Below are 17,199 nucleotides of genomic sequence, written 5' to 3'. Positions count from 1 at the left end.
TGTATCAGTAGTAAGTTGTATAAATTTGACAAACATTTGAAATAAAAACACAACAAAAACAACAACCTTATCAACTTGGAAAATATCCTTAGTCAATTGTCTTAACTTAAAAAATGATAACTAAAAGAATAAATAAAAATAAACAAGCAATAACCTGATCAACTTGGAACGGAAGAGTATCGGTGGTCAATTGTCGCAACTTCACGTACATGGGGTGGGGGATCGTCGTGGATTGAATTCGGGGTTTTCCCGAATCTGAAGACCACTGCTGGTACGAATTGTATACGGCAGGGATCCATCTGTGTTTAAGATAATTATTTTTTAAATAATTTATATTTATTTTTATATTATTAACTATTTTTATTTTATTTACTAAAAGTTTTGTATGCTTATTAAGATATGCATTGAATTCATATAAGTAGAAAAAGTAGGGTGTTCTATTGTGTAAGATTTTTTTTAAATGTTATAAAAAGTTGAATAAGATGAAAAGATAAAGATTACTTAAAAAAATAACTCTGTAACTGAAAATTACATAGAAATAGCAACAGTTAACAGCCTATAAGCCGCTTTTTAAATGCTAAATTAACAAAGTTCATTAACTTTTTTCAATTAGCTGTACATAATTTAAGTAAAGAGTATTTGATTATGATAATTATTATAAATAAAATTCAAACTCAAAAAAATTCTTAATTTGGTTTTTAGCAAACCATACCATAATATTTTTCATATCGATACACTATATTTAACTTAAAAAAATAAACTTTTTAAAATATGCAGAAGGCACTTCATTGTTCTCGTCATGGTAGTACTCATTGTCATTGGTTTCATATTTTTTACCCATTGTCATCACATCGTTGTTAGTGGTGAGCCTGTAAACCATCATTTCCAGTAACTCTATTCCCAACTGAAACTTCCATCCTAATAACAATTTATTCTTCAAATACTGACGATATAAAATGAGCGTACTTAAGTATAAAGTATTTATTTATAAATATATTTACACATCCCAACTAAAATTTTAGTCCTAAATAAAATTTAACAATTAAGCCGCTTTTTGAAACATTGGAAATAAAAAATAAGCATATTGGATTAAAACGTTCCATCCTGAAATGCAATAGGTTTGGTTGTTCAACCTACTAGTTCTATATATCGAAAATAAAAAATGACCATAGACTATAATACACTAAAAACAAATTATGATACTAGATTTCTCAAGCTTTAAATTAACCTTTAATAAATAGATGATAACTTAATGTGCAGAGGAAACTAAAACAAGCCAAAGAAACCAAAAATCAAACATAAAAAATGGACTTAGTTTTTCTAAATATCAAGAAAAATTTTTAATACCTTGCGCCCACCAAGTGCTTTCGTCAATTTCGCTCCAGTCGTTATTTTTACTCGTTATTTCCCACAATTCTCGTGCATTATACTCGTTACCAGTTTTATTGGCGAGCTTGTTCAAATACGACTTGTACTTTTCCGTTGATCCGCTGTTTACCACCCTGCTTTGCTTGAAGATCTGTTAATATGGTTGAACTTTCGTATAAATTATTTTTATTCAGTATTGATTCAAAATTGTAATTATCTAATATAATGCAACTTAAATAAGTTGCTGTTTACTACCCTGCTTTGCTTGAAGATCTGTTAATATGGTTGAAATTTAGTGTAAATACAAATTATTTTTATTCAGTATTGATTCAAAATTATAATAATCTAATACAATTCAACTTAAATAAGTTGCTGTTTACTACCCTGCTTTGCTTGAAGATCTGTTAATATGGTTGAAATTTAGTGTAAATACAAATCATTTTTATTCAGTATTGGTTCAAAACTGTAATAACCTAATATACTGCAAATTAATAACTTTATATCTTTCTTTGCTAGAATATCAGTGTGAAAATATATTTTCACATAAGTTATTTAAAGTGATAATTGAGGCTCATATAAACAACTAAACTTTTTTCATAACTCATTTTCATAATCGCCCCTTAGCAGAAACCTAAAAATAAGTGTCTCCTTTTATTAAATAACACTCCTTTACACATTAGTTATGAACTTATTTTTTCGCCACCTTACTGGTTATTGTCCCCTGATAGTCAAACTCGCCTTTAAATTGGAAACCCTAAATTAGACTCATTTTTATACAGCTAAAAATATATTATAAGTTTCATTTTCCCAGTAACTTTAAGCAAAATTTTATATTCCAAATAGTAGGGTAAATATAGTTTATAACATTTTTGGGTGATCATTGTAATTTAAAAAACATGTGTTTATTTTGGTCTTATTTATACGCTTACTTAAATGTTCATTAAAACATTCACTAAAAAAAATAAATAAAACAATATGTCATGAAACCATTTCTACAAGTTCATCACATAGTAGTAATGTGATTTTACAAACTTTACAAAATAATTTTATGAAAATTATTAATATAAAACTCAATTTACCATTTCTCCCAGTTCAGCACACAGTAGTAACGTGATGTTACCAGCTTTCGGGAGACACTGCATACAATAAAGCATGCAATCAACGTAAGATTCGTCATCTAACAAATACATGAATGGAGCAATGTTGCGTTTCGTTATCTTGCTTGGTCTCCGCCAATTCTCAACCAACTCTATTCTTTTTTGTCTGTTGGGAAAAACGTCATATATGTAAAATGCACGCCTTAATTATACTATGACTATAACACTTCAAAAGGTACAAAACTAAGAGTTTTTTTTTATTTCATTTTACTTTCAATTTTGACATTTTAGTAAATGAAACATATTTATAAAATTACTTAAACTCAAAAACTAGTCTTTACAAGTAAGAATATAATATTTTCATAAAATAAAAACAAATGCACTCAAAAACATAAATTGCGTTATTTTGAAATGAAATATTTGTAACATATATAGGATGCAGTTTTTTACAAAATACAAAATTTACTTAAATTACACAAATATATAAACAAACAGCTAATGACAATATATTCAACTATTCGACCTGAAAAATCAAAATTTACTTAGATTACAATTAAATATAAATATATATATATATACAGCAACCTGAAATGGCACAGGAGCTGCCACCTCCATTTTTCGTGAAGGTCGTTCAGTATTTGCAGTTGTGACGTCACAATCATGGATTTTCTCTTCAGTATGTTGGGCACGCGGACGACTCCCCTCTGTTCGCATTCGTGCTGCTGGTCGAAACCGGATTCGTATTGCTTGTACGATTCAGAACTGAAAAAAAAAAATACTTTGTTATATAGTAGATTGAAACGATTGTGACTCTATTTACAGGGTTGCCAATCGCTTTTTCAATTTTTTTTTTCAGGTTTTCCAAATTTCTTTCAGGTTTTTAAAAGTACACATTTTTGTGTCTATTTTCAGTTTAAAGTTAAGTGTTTAAGGTAAGAAACTGTGTTAAATAATATAAAAAAATTGAGAAGATACTGTAAAGCTAGTTTGAATATGCTTTTTACTAAAAAAAATGTTGATGATGAGGAAACTATTTATATAATAGATTTTTTGAGTAAAATCCACATTTCACTACTACCCATGTGAAAATTTTTAAAACTCAAGGTTTTTCCAGGTTTTTTTGCCTGAATTGTCAAATTTCAGAATTTCAAAGGTTTCCAGGATAAGTGGCATCATTGTATTTAGAAGATGCTTTATCTATAGATAAATTTTAATTTATTTTTCTAACGGCATTTTTAACCTGGGATCATATAATACGTATGCATTGGAGCTAAAATTAGTTTTTAAATTAATGATTTTATTTTATAAAATAATCTGTTTGAAAAACACTAGTCACTTTATTTTTAAGTAGAAGATAAATTAAACTTGATATCAAAATATTCTCTTAATATAATTTGTGTGTGTGTTTCGAAGCTAAAAGCCGTTTTTGTTTTAATTTAAAATGGAATTAACTATATATAAAAAAAAATCTGTACTTTTTTTAAGTACAATAACCAGCCAAATAGGTAGACACTTTAAACACAGCGCAAAAGTGCGTACCTAGGAAATTTTTATCTTAATATACCTACATTATGCCTAATACAGAAATTTATAAAGCCACTTAAGTTTACAAATGACTCTTTAAGAAAAATCCTAAAAAAAAACACTCATCATAAAAACAAAATATATTTGTTGAAAGTATATTTGAAGTTTGGAGTATTTATTCAAAAAAAGTATCTACTTATTTGTTTATTTTATATTCAACCCACAAATTTGTTTAATCTATATTGTTCCTTGTACATTTGAAGTTTTTATAGTACATCTAATTGATTACTGATTTTTAATAAATTAATACTTATGAAAACATTGATCATGCTTTTATCAAATAGTAAATTTCAAAAAAACTAGTTTAGAGTTATAAAATTTTACTCTTTACTTACAATTATTTATTAAATTTTATGTTTTAACTGATTGTCTCGGTAGAACAGAAAATGATAAAATAGTGTGGTGCTCATGGTAGACCGAGCTTTTAATAGTCAATATTGGAAGTAACACAGTAAAAAAAAGAGTGTTTAATACTTTAATTAATTTTATAGGTTAAATTTTATTTTATACTCTTACATGCTTTTTACAATAATGTTTCAACCATTTTGTATATAAATGTTAATTGCACTGTTCATTATTTTTGTTAAATCAATAAACTGTAATATGTTTGTTTTAAACATTTAAATTCATATACAATTTGTAAGTTAATCACTTATTTTTTGTATTACTTTCAATAATTAAATAACTTTAATTATTTACTTTTGCCCGCCTGTAGCTTCTAAACTTTCATTTTCATCAGAACAACTTTCCAATTCAACTCCCGAACAATTGAAATATGCTTTATTGAAATTACGCCTCAGTTTTATTGGGAGTCTCAACACTTCTGCATTCAAATTGTCAGTTTGCAAGTGATTGTTTATTATATCGTCAATTTCTTCTTTGGATTCCGTGTTGAACTGTGATCTGTTTATTAAATTATTATTTTACTGAACATTATTTTTTTATCACTTGTATTGCAATCTGTGTTTTAAGTTAATTTTAATTTACTCTTAAATATTTTAGAATTCATTAAAACAATCTATGTCAATTTTTATGCAAACAGCACAGTATAGTTAAGATTAAAGTTTTATGGTTTCTTGATTACGAAATATATATTATGTGTTAATTAATTAACTGTATATTTAATCCGTTCATTAATTAAATTATGTAGTTTTAAGCATTTTGCTGTACTTTGCCTTGGTCTAAACTTTTTTGTACTTTAATTTTAAATAAATATCATAAAACTATAGTATTACCATTAACTATGTAATAATTTAAAAGTAAAAACTACTTTAACTTTTTTAAGTATAAATTTAATCGATATCCGTTTATTTTAACTTAAATATTTATTTTAACATTTCTTACGAATATAAAACTTTATCCAACTGTTGCATGATGGCAATTTGGTAGAACTATTTAGCTTTAACACTTACAAAAAATCAAATGATGTTTTAAATAATATGTTAATACTTACAAAATAACTACAAGTTTATTGCATACTTTAGTTCAAAACGGTTTCAGATAACAGTCCGTCTTCAGTGAACTTATGTAAACAAATAGAAATTGATTTTTTGTAACTGTTGATGGAAGAAAAAAAAAACACAAATAAAAAATTGACTGTGTCCTAGACCGATTTGATCTACTTCTTTATATAATTTACTTATTATAAGAGTAATAATACAAATCTTGCTTTATTACATATTCATTTTTCTTTTAACTTTGTTCAAAAATGTATAAACTAACTGTTGTATTATAGCAATTTGGTACATCCTGCACAAATTAGAAGTACCAAGTTCTAATTATAACTATTCTTTAAAATTATTACAACTTCTCAACTACTGTTTTATTTCGCTTCTCTTATATAGAATAACTTTCAAATAAATCATACAATGATTTATATTAAAAACATGTAACAAACTAACTGTTGTATGATGGCAACTTGGTACATCCTGCACAAATTAGAAGCACCGCATTCTGCGTTCTCCATTATTTTCAATATTTTGTTCATCATCAGTTTTTTCATCGAACTTTCGTTTATTTCGCTTATCTTACGCATTATCTTCTCGTATGTCTGTAAATATAATGTGTTTTTTCAATTAGTAAAAAAAAATTTAAATGCTTGAGCTATTAGTAGGTCATTTTCTGTTTTAAAAAGTTTGAATGTGAATGTGCTGTACAAATAAGTAAAAAATTAAAACAATCAAAAATTGATGTTAAAATTCATTTTAACACTCCGCTCTTTATCGAACTAAAAATCAAATTTTATACAAAAAGACATAAATCTTTTACATATTTGGTAAGTATTCAAAATTGACAAAACAAATCCATATTAAATAAAGTAAAAAAACACATTTTGTACTTAAAAGTTATACTGTTGTAAAGCTTATACGAACACTTATATAAGTTCATAAAAATTTAATTATCCATAACTCTACAAACCTTCTTGTCACAGATGGCAGTGTTACCCTCTCCGACTTGCCTGCTGACAAAGTTCAAGCACTCGTATATGAAACCGGCCTCTATGCACACGTTTATGTAGGAGACGTTCATGTCTTGCTGCGATCTCATCTTCTGCAGGTTCTGCTCGCGTTCTTTCATCTTTTCCTGTACACTAGCTTGATCAACGACGTTTTGCTTGTGCGATGCGAAATCAGAAGCTACTGGAAAATTAATACATTTTTATTCAAGCGATGTTTAAACTCAGGAATCCTGACGGATTCTTGCTTTAAATACAGAGCAGCTATAATGTAGCTTATTTTAATGGGACATGCTCAAAATCTACCTGCGATCAAAATCAAGAACAGCTTACCGATCGAGGGTAAGGGTTAGGGGTAACAGTGATAGTGAAAAATAAATAAAAAATTAATTTAAAAAATATATAAAATAAATTACGTAAATTATAGAACAAACCGATGGATTTTAAACGCGGATGGATTTTGATAGTATACTTGTTTTAATCTAGTTGTATAAAATTCTAAACGTTTTTGCACAAAACTTAACAAAATTAGATGAAGAAAGTTAAAGTGTTTAATGTTACAATAATAGCCTTGAACTACTAAATAATTAGAATAGTATTAAGGTTTACAACAAGTTGCAATAAAGTCCTCAAATGTAATCTATATTTTATCTTAAATTAAATCTAGTTACAAAAACAAAAGTAGTTCAAATGATTTATTAAATAAATTAAGTAAAATAATCAAGTCCATATTAAAATAGAAAAAAAGTTCAAATGTAAGTAAAATATAAACTAGTTCAAAAAGAATTTAGTGTTAATAAAGTTTACAATAGTTTCTTTTCTATTACCTGAGGAACACAAATTTTCAAACGAAGACTCTTTGTCATTGTTTTCAAAACTTCTTTCAGGACCTATTAAAAAGATAATAATTAGAAAACTTACATTGTTTAAAACTTACAACATAATGATCCACATCGAATATTTATAAAAAGTAAAAAGTATTTGACACTGTTTTTTAATTAAGCATTCTCATAATAAAAATATTTACATCAAGTTTCTCTTAAAAAAAAAATTCGGATAACATAAATTAAATTCTGATTGATGCTTAGAGTGAAACGAGATGAGACTATTAATACGACCTTTTAATTTAACAAACTAAAAATTTTAGGAAATCATTGAATGTAAAGTTTGTTATTAACACAAAAGTTCTTTGTCTAATACTTTTGATGCGAAATTGCTTTCTACTTTTAGATAAATTTTAAAAGAAAAAAAGAATTTTGTGGATCTAACTGTAAAACAAGTTTACATTTTAAATAATTTAAATATTTTTTTATACTAAATTTTAATGATTTAAACAAAATAAAATGCTTAAATCAATAAAACTCAGGTTGAAAAAAATGAAGGAGAAACATATCAAATAATCAAAAGCATATTTATAAACAAAAATAAAGACAAACTTGAACTAAATGCACAAAAACTAAAAAAATTTTAAGTTATTTTATTTTATACTTCTAATAACCTGAGCTGGTAGAGTTATTATAAACAGGGTATTGAGTACTAGGAGCATCTTTTTTGGAAAACGAATCTGGAAAAACAGTATTTTTTAAATACATTTAGATAATTTAAAAGATAAACAAGTAAAATTCATCACAAACTTATGAAATACCACTCAAAAATATTTAGTAATTAATTATGAGCTTCTTCAAAAAACAGTATTTGTAATAAAATTACGTTCAAGTATTACACGTCACTTACGTGTAAAACACCACCAAACAAAAATTATTAATCAATAAACTGTGCCGTGCAGACATAGAAAATTTTTAAAGTAAACTATCGCTGAAACAATTACAATAATAATGCAGTGTATTTTTCAGCAGGTAGGATACATTATTACTAAATGCTATTAAATTATTATCATCTTTCATACCTTAGGATATATTACTACTACTACTGTTAATTAAACTACCTGAACTGAAAACATTAAAAGATTCTTTAGTTAAAACAGGGTCTGGCACTTCCAAAATTTTCTTCTCTAATAATTTTTTAAGTTTAAATAACAGTCTGAAGTGTAAAACGTGGATTATTAAAAATCAGATTAAGAATCAACTATGCAGTAACCTTAAAGTTTTAAAATATTTATTTACAATTACCTGAAGTAGAAGAGTTGTCATAGACAGGATATTCAATTTTATCGAAATTACTGGTGCCGGCAGCCTTGGTGAAAAACGAATCTAAAAAACAGCTTTTCGTTATTATGATATATAACTGTTTATTTGCAATACTGCGCTCAAGTACTAAAAAATTATAGAAATTCAGATATCTTTAAACAAACTACTGTCAATTTAATTACCTGAGCTAAAATTATTCACAAAAGATTCTTCTTTTATTGAAGGTTTAGTTAAAACGGAATCTGGTTCTTCAAAAGTTTCTTTCTCTTTTTGGTGAGAATCTAATAATTTTGTAAACTTTAAAAAATAGTCTTTAAGTTTATAAAACGAATTATTTAAGTTTTATTTAGAACTAACAATTCACAACAGTAAACAGTAGTTAAAAAATAAACAAAATTTAGGTTGTTAACAGTACTGGTAGTTATGCATAATTACAATAACATAATGACAATAAACATAATAACAAAATCCAATAATGACGCTAATAAGCATTAAAATCAGAGCTTTACAAAATTTAAGACAAGACGATAAAAATTATCACCTGATTTGGAATAAATACTAGAAAATAAAAAATTGTCTTCTTTACTATCTAGGTCTATATTGGTAGACTTGAATGCTCCGCTTTCAAAATCAAACGCTTTTTTTGGGAATTTGTGTTTTTCTGTTTGATTCAAATCTAAAATGAAAGAAAATGTTTTCTTTTGGTGTAGTTGCTTAGTTGATTTTATAAAAAATACTCTTACACATGCAATTACACAAAAGTTAAGTAAAATTTCCAGAATAAGAAGTCAGTTAAACAAATTAATCAACTTTGAGTAATTACTAATGTTTTTAATGTTAAATGCATTTCATTTTAAAATGATTAAGCATTTTCTTAACTGAGCAATTCAAAACTTTATATGCTTTTAATTTTACAAAGGTTTCATAATACTTTTAAGTGTATATTTTACCAAACAAACTACATGTTTTTCTTAATCATTTTTAAGTACCTGAATTATTAGTCTCAGAGTTTGTGAACGAAACATAGTTTTTGTTTGGTCTTTCACCAATATTTAGTTCTTCATAAGGTAATCTGCTGCTATCATCTTTTCCTATTATTTTTGTTTTAAATTGCACAATTAATTTATGTACTTTAGTTAATATTATATTTTTATTATTAACATTATGTTAAGACATCCAGACTTAGTTAAGCTTCTTATTAAAAACCAATAATTGTTTTAAATTAATAAGGTTGATTAGTGATTATGATTTAGTTTTTAGGTATAAGTTAATCCATGAATAAACAATGAATTAGATCTTAAAACACTTAAAGTAAACCTATAATAACAAATACTGTTTTAAAGTGTTGTGGTGAACTTATAAAAATAAAAACACTTGTGAACATGTTTTAATAGTTGATAATTTCCTGAAACAAAAGTGTAACATCTTTTTAACTTGAATATTAAAATTTACATAACTTACGTAGCTTTGTTATGAAATAACTTCAACAAATAAAAAAATCAAACAAAAACTTAAAACTTTAACTTAAACAAAAAATTAGACAATTTTTTATTTTTATTTTTACATCATCTGATATTAAATTTTATAGATTGAGCATGGCTTCTTGTATGTTATACTTGCTAAATTTAAATGTAATTTGTGAAGAAAAACTAGTTAATATGGTTATAACATATTGACAAGACTCAAGTTATTTATGTTATTAAAACTAATTTTGCATTTGCAGGTACAAACTCAAATTTTCAAGTATTGTATATAGTTTTACACTCGGGCAATAATATTGATAGAACTAAGTCGAACAAACATAAAACTAATAACAATCATTTTGATAATCTTTTTCACACAACTATAATAATTGTTATTTTGTTTTCTAATTTTATTTTATCATAATTATATAATTTTTCAAACTCTTTACCTGATCCCCTAAACATTGCCTCAAAAGAAGCCATTTTGTTTTCATCAGTATTTATGTTAAAATTGTTTTCATCAGCTCCATGTTCATAATTTGTCATGGCGCCTCTTTTAAATGTATCTAAAATCATATTGAAAACTCTTGTTATTTAAAATGAAGACTTAAAATCATTTTTGGTCGTTAAATTAAAATGATGGGTGATTTATATTTATTCTTTCAAAAATTTATTTTACAAACTAAGTTTTGGTCAAAGACCTCGTCAGTGCTTAAACAAATCTAAAAAAATATATGTGACAGTCATGGATATAGCATTTAAACAATTAAGTTAAAATAAAACCAAATAATTACTGAAAATTTTTACTTTAGAAACAAAACAAATCAAATTTTAATACTAAGACTGAGTTTTAGTAGAAGTTTAAATTTATAGCTAAGTTTTGAAATCAATATAACAACAATAATAATAACAATAATCAAAGCTGTATGTTTAAAACCAAAACATATAATAATAGGTGATTTATGATAATTTTGAAAAAAAATTGTAAATATTTGATACTTTTATTAATTATGGTTGAAAATTTCAAAACTTACTATGTGTTTACAAAAAAAACTCTTTTTACTTTTATATCGTTTATACTTTTATCAAGTGGCTAACAACAGAAACACAAAAGAAAATTTAAGCCTTTTACCATATCAACTACTTTAAAACGTTCTTATTCTTTTTACTTTTTTTAATGAACAATTTGTACGAGGTGATCTTACATTTTGAAAAAAATAACTTAAAAAAATTAACTTGGAATAACAATAACAACAAAGATTATAATATTAAGTAAAAGAACAAAATTAAATGAAATTCCAAACCTCTGTCCACACTGTTAAAATTGTTCCTGTAAGCTGGGAGATCCGTAGACCCGTTCCTTTCCATATCAAACTTGTTTTTGTTTGAAAAGTTCTGGCTAAACTCAATATTTTCAAAAGTGTTGTCAGGAGCCTTCTTGTTGAATGATTTACTACTTTCCTTTGTGTCGAATCGAAAAGCTGTGTGTTTAGGTTTAGTTAATTCCATACATTAAAAATTATTATACTTAAGAAAATCAAAAAAGGTTTTTATTTCACACTCATACTTATTTCTTATATTAAGCTATCAAGATAAAGACAAAAAATAACCAATAATAAATGACAAACCAAAAGGAAGATTTGAGAAATTTAAATATTAAAATGCTAAAATCTTTATTGAACACAAAAAAAAGTACAAGATTTAATTGTTTCTAATAAAAAGCAAAAAGAAATTGTGCAAAAGTTAACAAGCATATTTTAAAAAGATAAAGGAGTCTCATTATTTAGTTTAACAACTGTTTAATTTTTTGCTATGGATAAAAGAGTGTAGCTTACTTGTCAAAAACATAAAAAACAACTACTAAGTAAGGCAGTTTAAGGAAAAAAAAACAATCATGAATATTAGAACACTAAGCATGGTTGCCACAGATCGAGCTGAGACAAATTTCCTGACTTTTCCTGGCGTTTTACCAAAATTTTCCTGACTTTAATAAATAAAACTCTTAAATTTAATTTATTCTAAATTACCTAACCTAACACTTAAAACTATATAAAGCTTTCAATCTAGTTTTATTAAAGGTTAAAACAGTTTTTTTGCTGAATTCAATCATCAAACTTCCATTACATCACTTGAACCATCTGTGTATGATTTATGTATTTGCAATAAACAGCTCTATCAGCAAAATACTTGAACTATTACCTTATAAACACAGATTGTCTGAAAAAAGACACAATTTTTAAGCATTTCCTAGCATAAATGTATCTAATTAAACGAAACTACATATAAGGAATATATTTTACAATTAATAACGAAGTTACACAACTAAATAAACTTTGTTTATTTTCACAACTAAATAAACAAAGTTTATTTTCACAACTAAGTTTAATAAAATACTACCAAACTATTTAATATAAAATCCTTAAATTAAAAATCCATTAAAAAAGAATATACTTTAAAAAAGTACATAAAAGAGTAAACTATATATATTTTGTATAAAATGTTCCTTGAATCATTTAGTATAAAATTTGTAACAAATAAATATACTCTTATTCATTTGAAATTTAAGTTATTCTACAAAAAATACAAATAATAAGTAAACTTATTCTTGGCATACACCTCTCTTATAACTTATCTTATAAATTTAAACAAGTTTGAAAAATTTATAAAGAAGTAGAGTATACACATTAACTTGTTACATAAAAAACTAAACTAACTGTGTAACTGTTAAGAACTCAATTATTTACTTAAACAAAAAACACTTAAATTCTAAAATTATGCTAGATAAACTTTTGTGTATATATCAGTTTCACTATTGAAGTGTCCTTGCTACAGATCATCAATACTAAAAAACTTACAAAATCTGCTTGTTCAAGTAGGGTACTTGTTCAATATGTTAATAGAAAAACTTTGCAGTTTTATTAAAGGATATTTTACTAATTTATACCCGATGAAGGCATTAGAAATTAAATAATTTTGTAAACTTCTAGGAAAATGTTGGAATTTTTTTCTGACTTTAAAGGATTTATTTTTTAATTAATTTTTACCATTTGAAGGTTTTGGAAAATAAGGAATTTTGTAAATTTAAACTGATAAAATCTGACTTTTTTTTTAAACTCTATCAAATTTCATGACTTTTTTGCAAAACCCCCAACTTTTGTTATTTTTTTTTATTTTTCCTGAATTTTCCTGACCATGTGGCAACCCTGACTACGTGAGTTAATAAATTTGTTAAAAACAAATAAACTTACTGATTTTGAAATACATTTTTGAACACAGCGAGTCTAAGTTTGAGTAAATTAAAACAATGTAAAAAAACATCTCTAATCAGTACCTTGATCATTTTTGTTGGCATTCCAGTTCCTCGAAAACTTCGAAGGCCGAAAGTTCAAATCTCTTCTGTCATTTTTGTAACTGAAAGCATCCGTGTACTTGTCTCTCCTGTTGCCAAACTTGTAGTTGCTCGTTTCAACGTCTTGGAACTGGTGGTTGAAGTCGATGTTGTCGAAAGTGTCGTCGGGGTTCTTCTTTTTCAGCAGTTTCTCGTTCTTTTTAGCACTGAACTGGCACGCCGCTGTTGAGAAATGCAGCTTCCTCCTTCCGAGGTGGTTATGCAGCTTGTTTGTTGTTCTGATTTGGCCTGTTAGAGGTGTGTTAAAAAAATTAAAAGATTGTTTAAAAATAATATAAAATTTAACAGGTTTGAATAGGTTATTTAATTCAAATCTATGAAAATACTGTTTGCTAATTTTTTAAAGCCATATGGGAAAAACACTTATCTGCTTACATTTGTGCTAGAGACCTAAAAATTTAATTTAAAAAACATTGTAGTTAAAACATTTTTGTGTTGTTAAAACTTTTAAAGTGTTGATAAACTAAAACCTTAACTAAAAAATTTGAAAGAATTGGATTTTATGTAAAATATTTTTTCGAAAATTATTTTAGTAGAAAAACTTAAATATTATTTATTGACTTTAGGTAAAAGTTTAAAGAAGATTGCTATGTAAAAAATAAGGATTTAATTAAACTTTATTGAAATAGTCATTTAGGGCCATTAAGCACTCAACAAGGAATCTACTAAATCTCACTATATTAAAATTTTCATAAACCTCATAAACTAAATAGAAAAATTTTTAGCAACAAAAATTTCTGATGGTTATAAGACAGAAAAATAAGGCCAACTTATAAAAAACTTGGTCTCTTAATGCCCTCCCTTTATGACATAAATATGATAATTTAATTTAACTAAACATTTATACTCATATGATAAAAATGTGCTATATATATATATATAACTTTATCTTTTTATATTTACTAAGTTACAAGCATTTTACTACATTTTAAAGCTTAAGGCGATTAAGAAGATATAAAATGAATGCAACAACAAAAACAAGATTATTTTTCTATTATAGCGATAGAAAGTATATAAACTTTATTTAAGATTTTTTTTATTGGACAACTAAGCTACCAGTTGCATTTTACTGTTTTTAATTTTTAGTAACTTTTACAATAAGAGATAAAAAAATTTATAAGTTCCGCATGGAATGTGCAAAAAAAATCACTAATTAAATAATTAAAGCCTACTCAATTGTAATCTGATTATAGTTCGTACTTTAAGGTTTCATTTATAAGCTTAAGTTTATCTTTTTAAACAAATAAACTACAATTTATTATATAACTAAAAAATTATTCTTTTAAGAAAAAGTTAAGTGCATAGGGAGGTAAATACCTTTTTTATTTTGAAATTTAATCTTATTTTATATGGTTTTTACTAAGCTATTAGTGTTTACTAAGCGCTTCCCATAAGGATCCTACTGTTGCCTTCAACTTTAACTGGCTATATCTCAAAAAAATTTTTGAATTTTATAAATCTGTAAAAAGCATCTTGTAGCTTAGTAAAAACTTCATAAAATTAGATTAAATTTCAAAAATGAGTGTTAACCCTCCTATGCCCTTAATGAAAAATTCCTAACTCTCAATAAGTTTGTACATAACATTTATACACTATGTATTTTGCTAGAAACACAATCAATAACTTATAAAATATCTAAACAATCATTTTAGAACAAATTTTGACTTACCATTGAACTTGGATTTAGAACAGGCACAACATAGTCTTAAACCATCTTTCAATTTATACATTGTTGTCTAAAAACATTTATTTTAATAAAATTCCTGTGTTAATAGACTATCATATTATAAATTAGCTGCTAATATAATATAGCTATAAATAAATAGAGAACTTGCAAAACAATTATGTTTAAAAAACTTTAAGTCTTTATATTCATTTATCAATTTAATATAGTTATTTTTATCAAGAAAAATAAAAAGCAAAAAAAAAATAAAATTTTACCTAATATTTAGAAGTTTACATTAAAATGAAAGTTTGGTGAGTAACAAAAGACAAACATGGAAAGCACATAAAAAATTACTAAGTTACTTATGAATCAAGAACTTTTATATTTATATCTATTGTAACTTAAAAACATAAACTAAAAAATTTATTTCTTAAACCAATCAATCAATTGTTAGCAACAATTACTAAAACACTTTGCAAAAAAAAATATCAAAACAGTACACTATTCATTTTAAAATAAAGTTTACTTTATTTACAAATACTAATAAGTTTTATTGCCAAAAAATCATTAAACAAAATTTTAAGTGACAAACAAACTTTTAAGCAACCTATTTTAATAATATAAAACTTTATATAAAATAAAGGATAAAAGTTTTTTTTTCTTGTTTAACAGTGAAAAACATATATCTGTCAAAACTTTCAAGTAAGTAGTTTGAGTATAAGATAGTAGTAACAAAACAAAAATTGGTATTAACTTTGTTTTTTAAATTTTTAAAGTACATTTTTATAATAAATAAATTAATACTCCTTTTTAATATAACTAATGTTAACAAAATACATTTTCAAATTATGTTGGAGCTGTGAGATGGTATATTTAAAAAAATATATATAGATAAAAACTATTCAAAATAAAAATTTAAGAGTTTGCTAATAAAGACCCTAAAAAACAAGTTCACTGGAATGTATAATAATAACAAAGTTAAACATTTTTTTTAATTACTTTATTACTTCTTAATGTAATAAAGAAAATATAGTTTTTAAATTTTTTATCATCATACAGATAATATGTAGAAAGAATTTCTTGAAAAAATTTTACTTATTTTTTTTTTTAATTTTCAATTGCAAACCAAAAACTACATGCATTTTTACTATGTAAAAATATTTCAAGTGAAATAAGATTATACTGAAAAAAACTGTTTTTAATTTTTTTACTATAGATATAATTTTATTTAACCAACCAAAATTTATGTTTTTTGTAAATTGTTAATAAGAAAAAATCAACTTTTTTGTAGTACTTTATATATGTCAAAAAATAAGTAACAAAATAACAAATGAAAAATGTATAGAAAATTTAAGATCTTATTTTAAGACAATTAAAAAACTGTTTACTTTAACATTTTTGCAAGCCTGGTGCAGGGTTGCCATTCTATAAGTCACAAAATCTTCCCTGAGTTTCCTGAGCCTTTTTTCAATTTAAAAAAAATGGTTCTAGCCCAAACTACTTATACCTCATGTTCATTCTCTTCATGATAGTTAAATAAAAGGTTGTATGCTTTTGAATTAGATGTTTGCTAAACTTATGAGAAACACTGTTTTCAAAGATTAAAAAACACTTTTTTCTTGTTTTTTTACTCAATAAAAGTATTCTTAAGTTATAAACACAACTTTATTTATGAATTAAGGACATATAAAACAATATAATTTCAGTTAACCTTATAAGTTATAAAAACTATAAAGTATATTTAAACGTTTTAATGCATAGTTGAACATTTATATCTCCAAGCTTTTTCTGCGTTATATAAACTTAAACCATGATAAATATTAATATCAGATATAAAACAATAACTAAAATGCAAATTCTAACAATAGTTAAGAACTAGCTGCAAGGCTAAATACTTTTTAAACAAGCATTTCAAAATCATATTTTTGAACACAATTGGGTATACAAACAACAAAATATTGAAATTGGATCAACTAAGTCCCATTCTAGATCTAAAAAAAAATTGCCCAG

The 17,199-nt window shown here is 25.1% G+C and overlaps 1 protein-coding gene across 4 annotated transcripts in view; it reads right to left on the bottom strand.

The window, feature by feature from the left end:
- The window catches only part of LOC145840805 (DNA-directed RNA polymerase, mitochondrial-like), a 28,349-nt gene extending 13,052 nt beyond the window's left edge, over window positions 1–15,297 (bottom strand). The window contains exons 1-19 of one of the 4 annotated variants that reach the window (XM_082948178.1): window positions 15,193–15,297; window positions 13,446–13,751; window positions 11,419–11,595; window positions 10,564–10,680; window positions 9,641–9,742; window positions 9,193–9,327; window positions 8,834–8,932; window positions 8,634–8,714; window positions 8,450–8,515; window positions 8,003–8,068; window positions 7,332–7,394; window positions 6,468–6,688; window positions 5,951–6,099; window positions 4,749–4,952; window positions 3,051–3,227; window positions 2,448–2,631; window positions 1,348–1,519; window positions 762–918; window positions 155–299 (exon numbers count right to left, since the gene is read on the bottom strand). In XM_082948178.1, the coding sequence (XP_082804304.1) occupies window positions 155–299; window positions 762–918; window positions 1,348–1,519; window positions 2,448–2,631; window positions 3,051–3,227; window positions 4,749–4,952; window positions 5,951–6,099; window positions 6,468–6,688; window positions 7,332–7,394; window positions 8,003–8,068; window positions 8,450–8,515; window positions 8,634–8,714; window positions 8,834–8,932; window positions 9,193–9,327; window positions 9,641–9,742; window positions 10,564–10,680; window positions 11,419–11,595; window positions 13,446–13,751; window positions 15,193–15,253 (2,682 nt within the window). In that variant the 5' untranslated portion in view covers window positions 15,254–15,297. Of the gene's footprint in view, window positions 1–154; window positions 300–761; window positions 919–1,347; window positions 1,520–2,447; window positions 2,632–3,050; window positions 3,228–4,748; window positions 4,953–5,950; window positions 6,100–6,467; window positions 6,689–7,331; window positions 7,395–8,002; window positions 8,069–8,449; window positions 8,516–8,633; window positions 8,715–8,833; window positions 8,933–9,192; window positions 9,328–9,640; window positions 9,743–10,563; window positions 10,681–11,418; window positions 11,596–13,445; window positions 13,752–15,192 lie in introns of those variants that run through there. The other 3 variants (XM_082948253.1, XM_082948326.1, XM_082948396.1) reach the window with 3 other exon arrangements.
- Between the last annotated feature and the right edge of the window lie 1,902 nt (window positions 15,298–17,199).

This window comes from Thalia democratica, chromosome 1 (assembly GCF_965202585.1).
Source record: "Thalia democratica chromosome 1, ktThaDemo2.hap1.1, whole genome shotgun sequence".
Classification (NCBI taxonomy): domain Eukaryota; kingdom Metazoa; phylum Chordata; class Thaliacea; order Salpida; family Salpidae; genus Thalia; species Thalia democratica.
The sequence above is the reverse complement of the archived record's forward strand: the minus strand, read 5'-3'. Positions and strand labels throughout refer to the sequence as shown.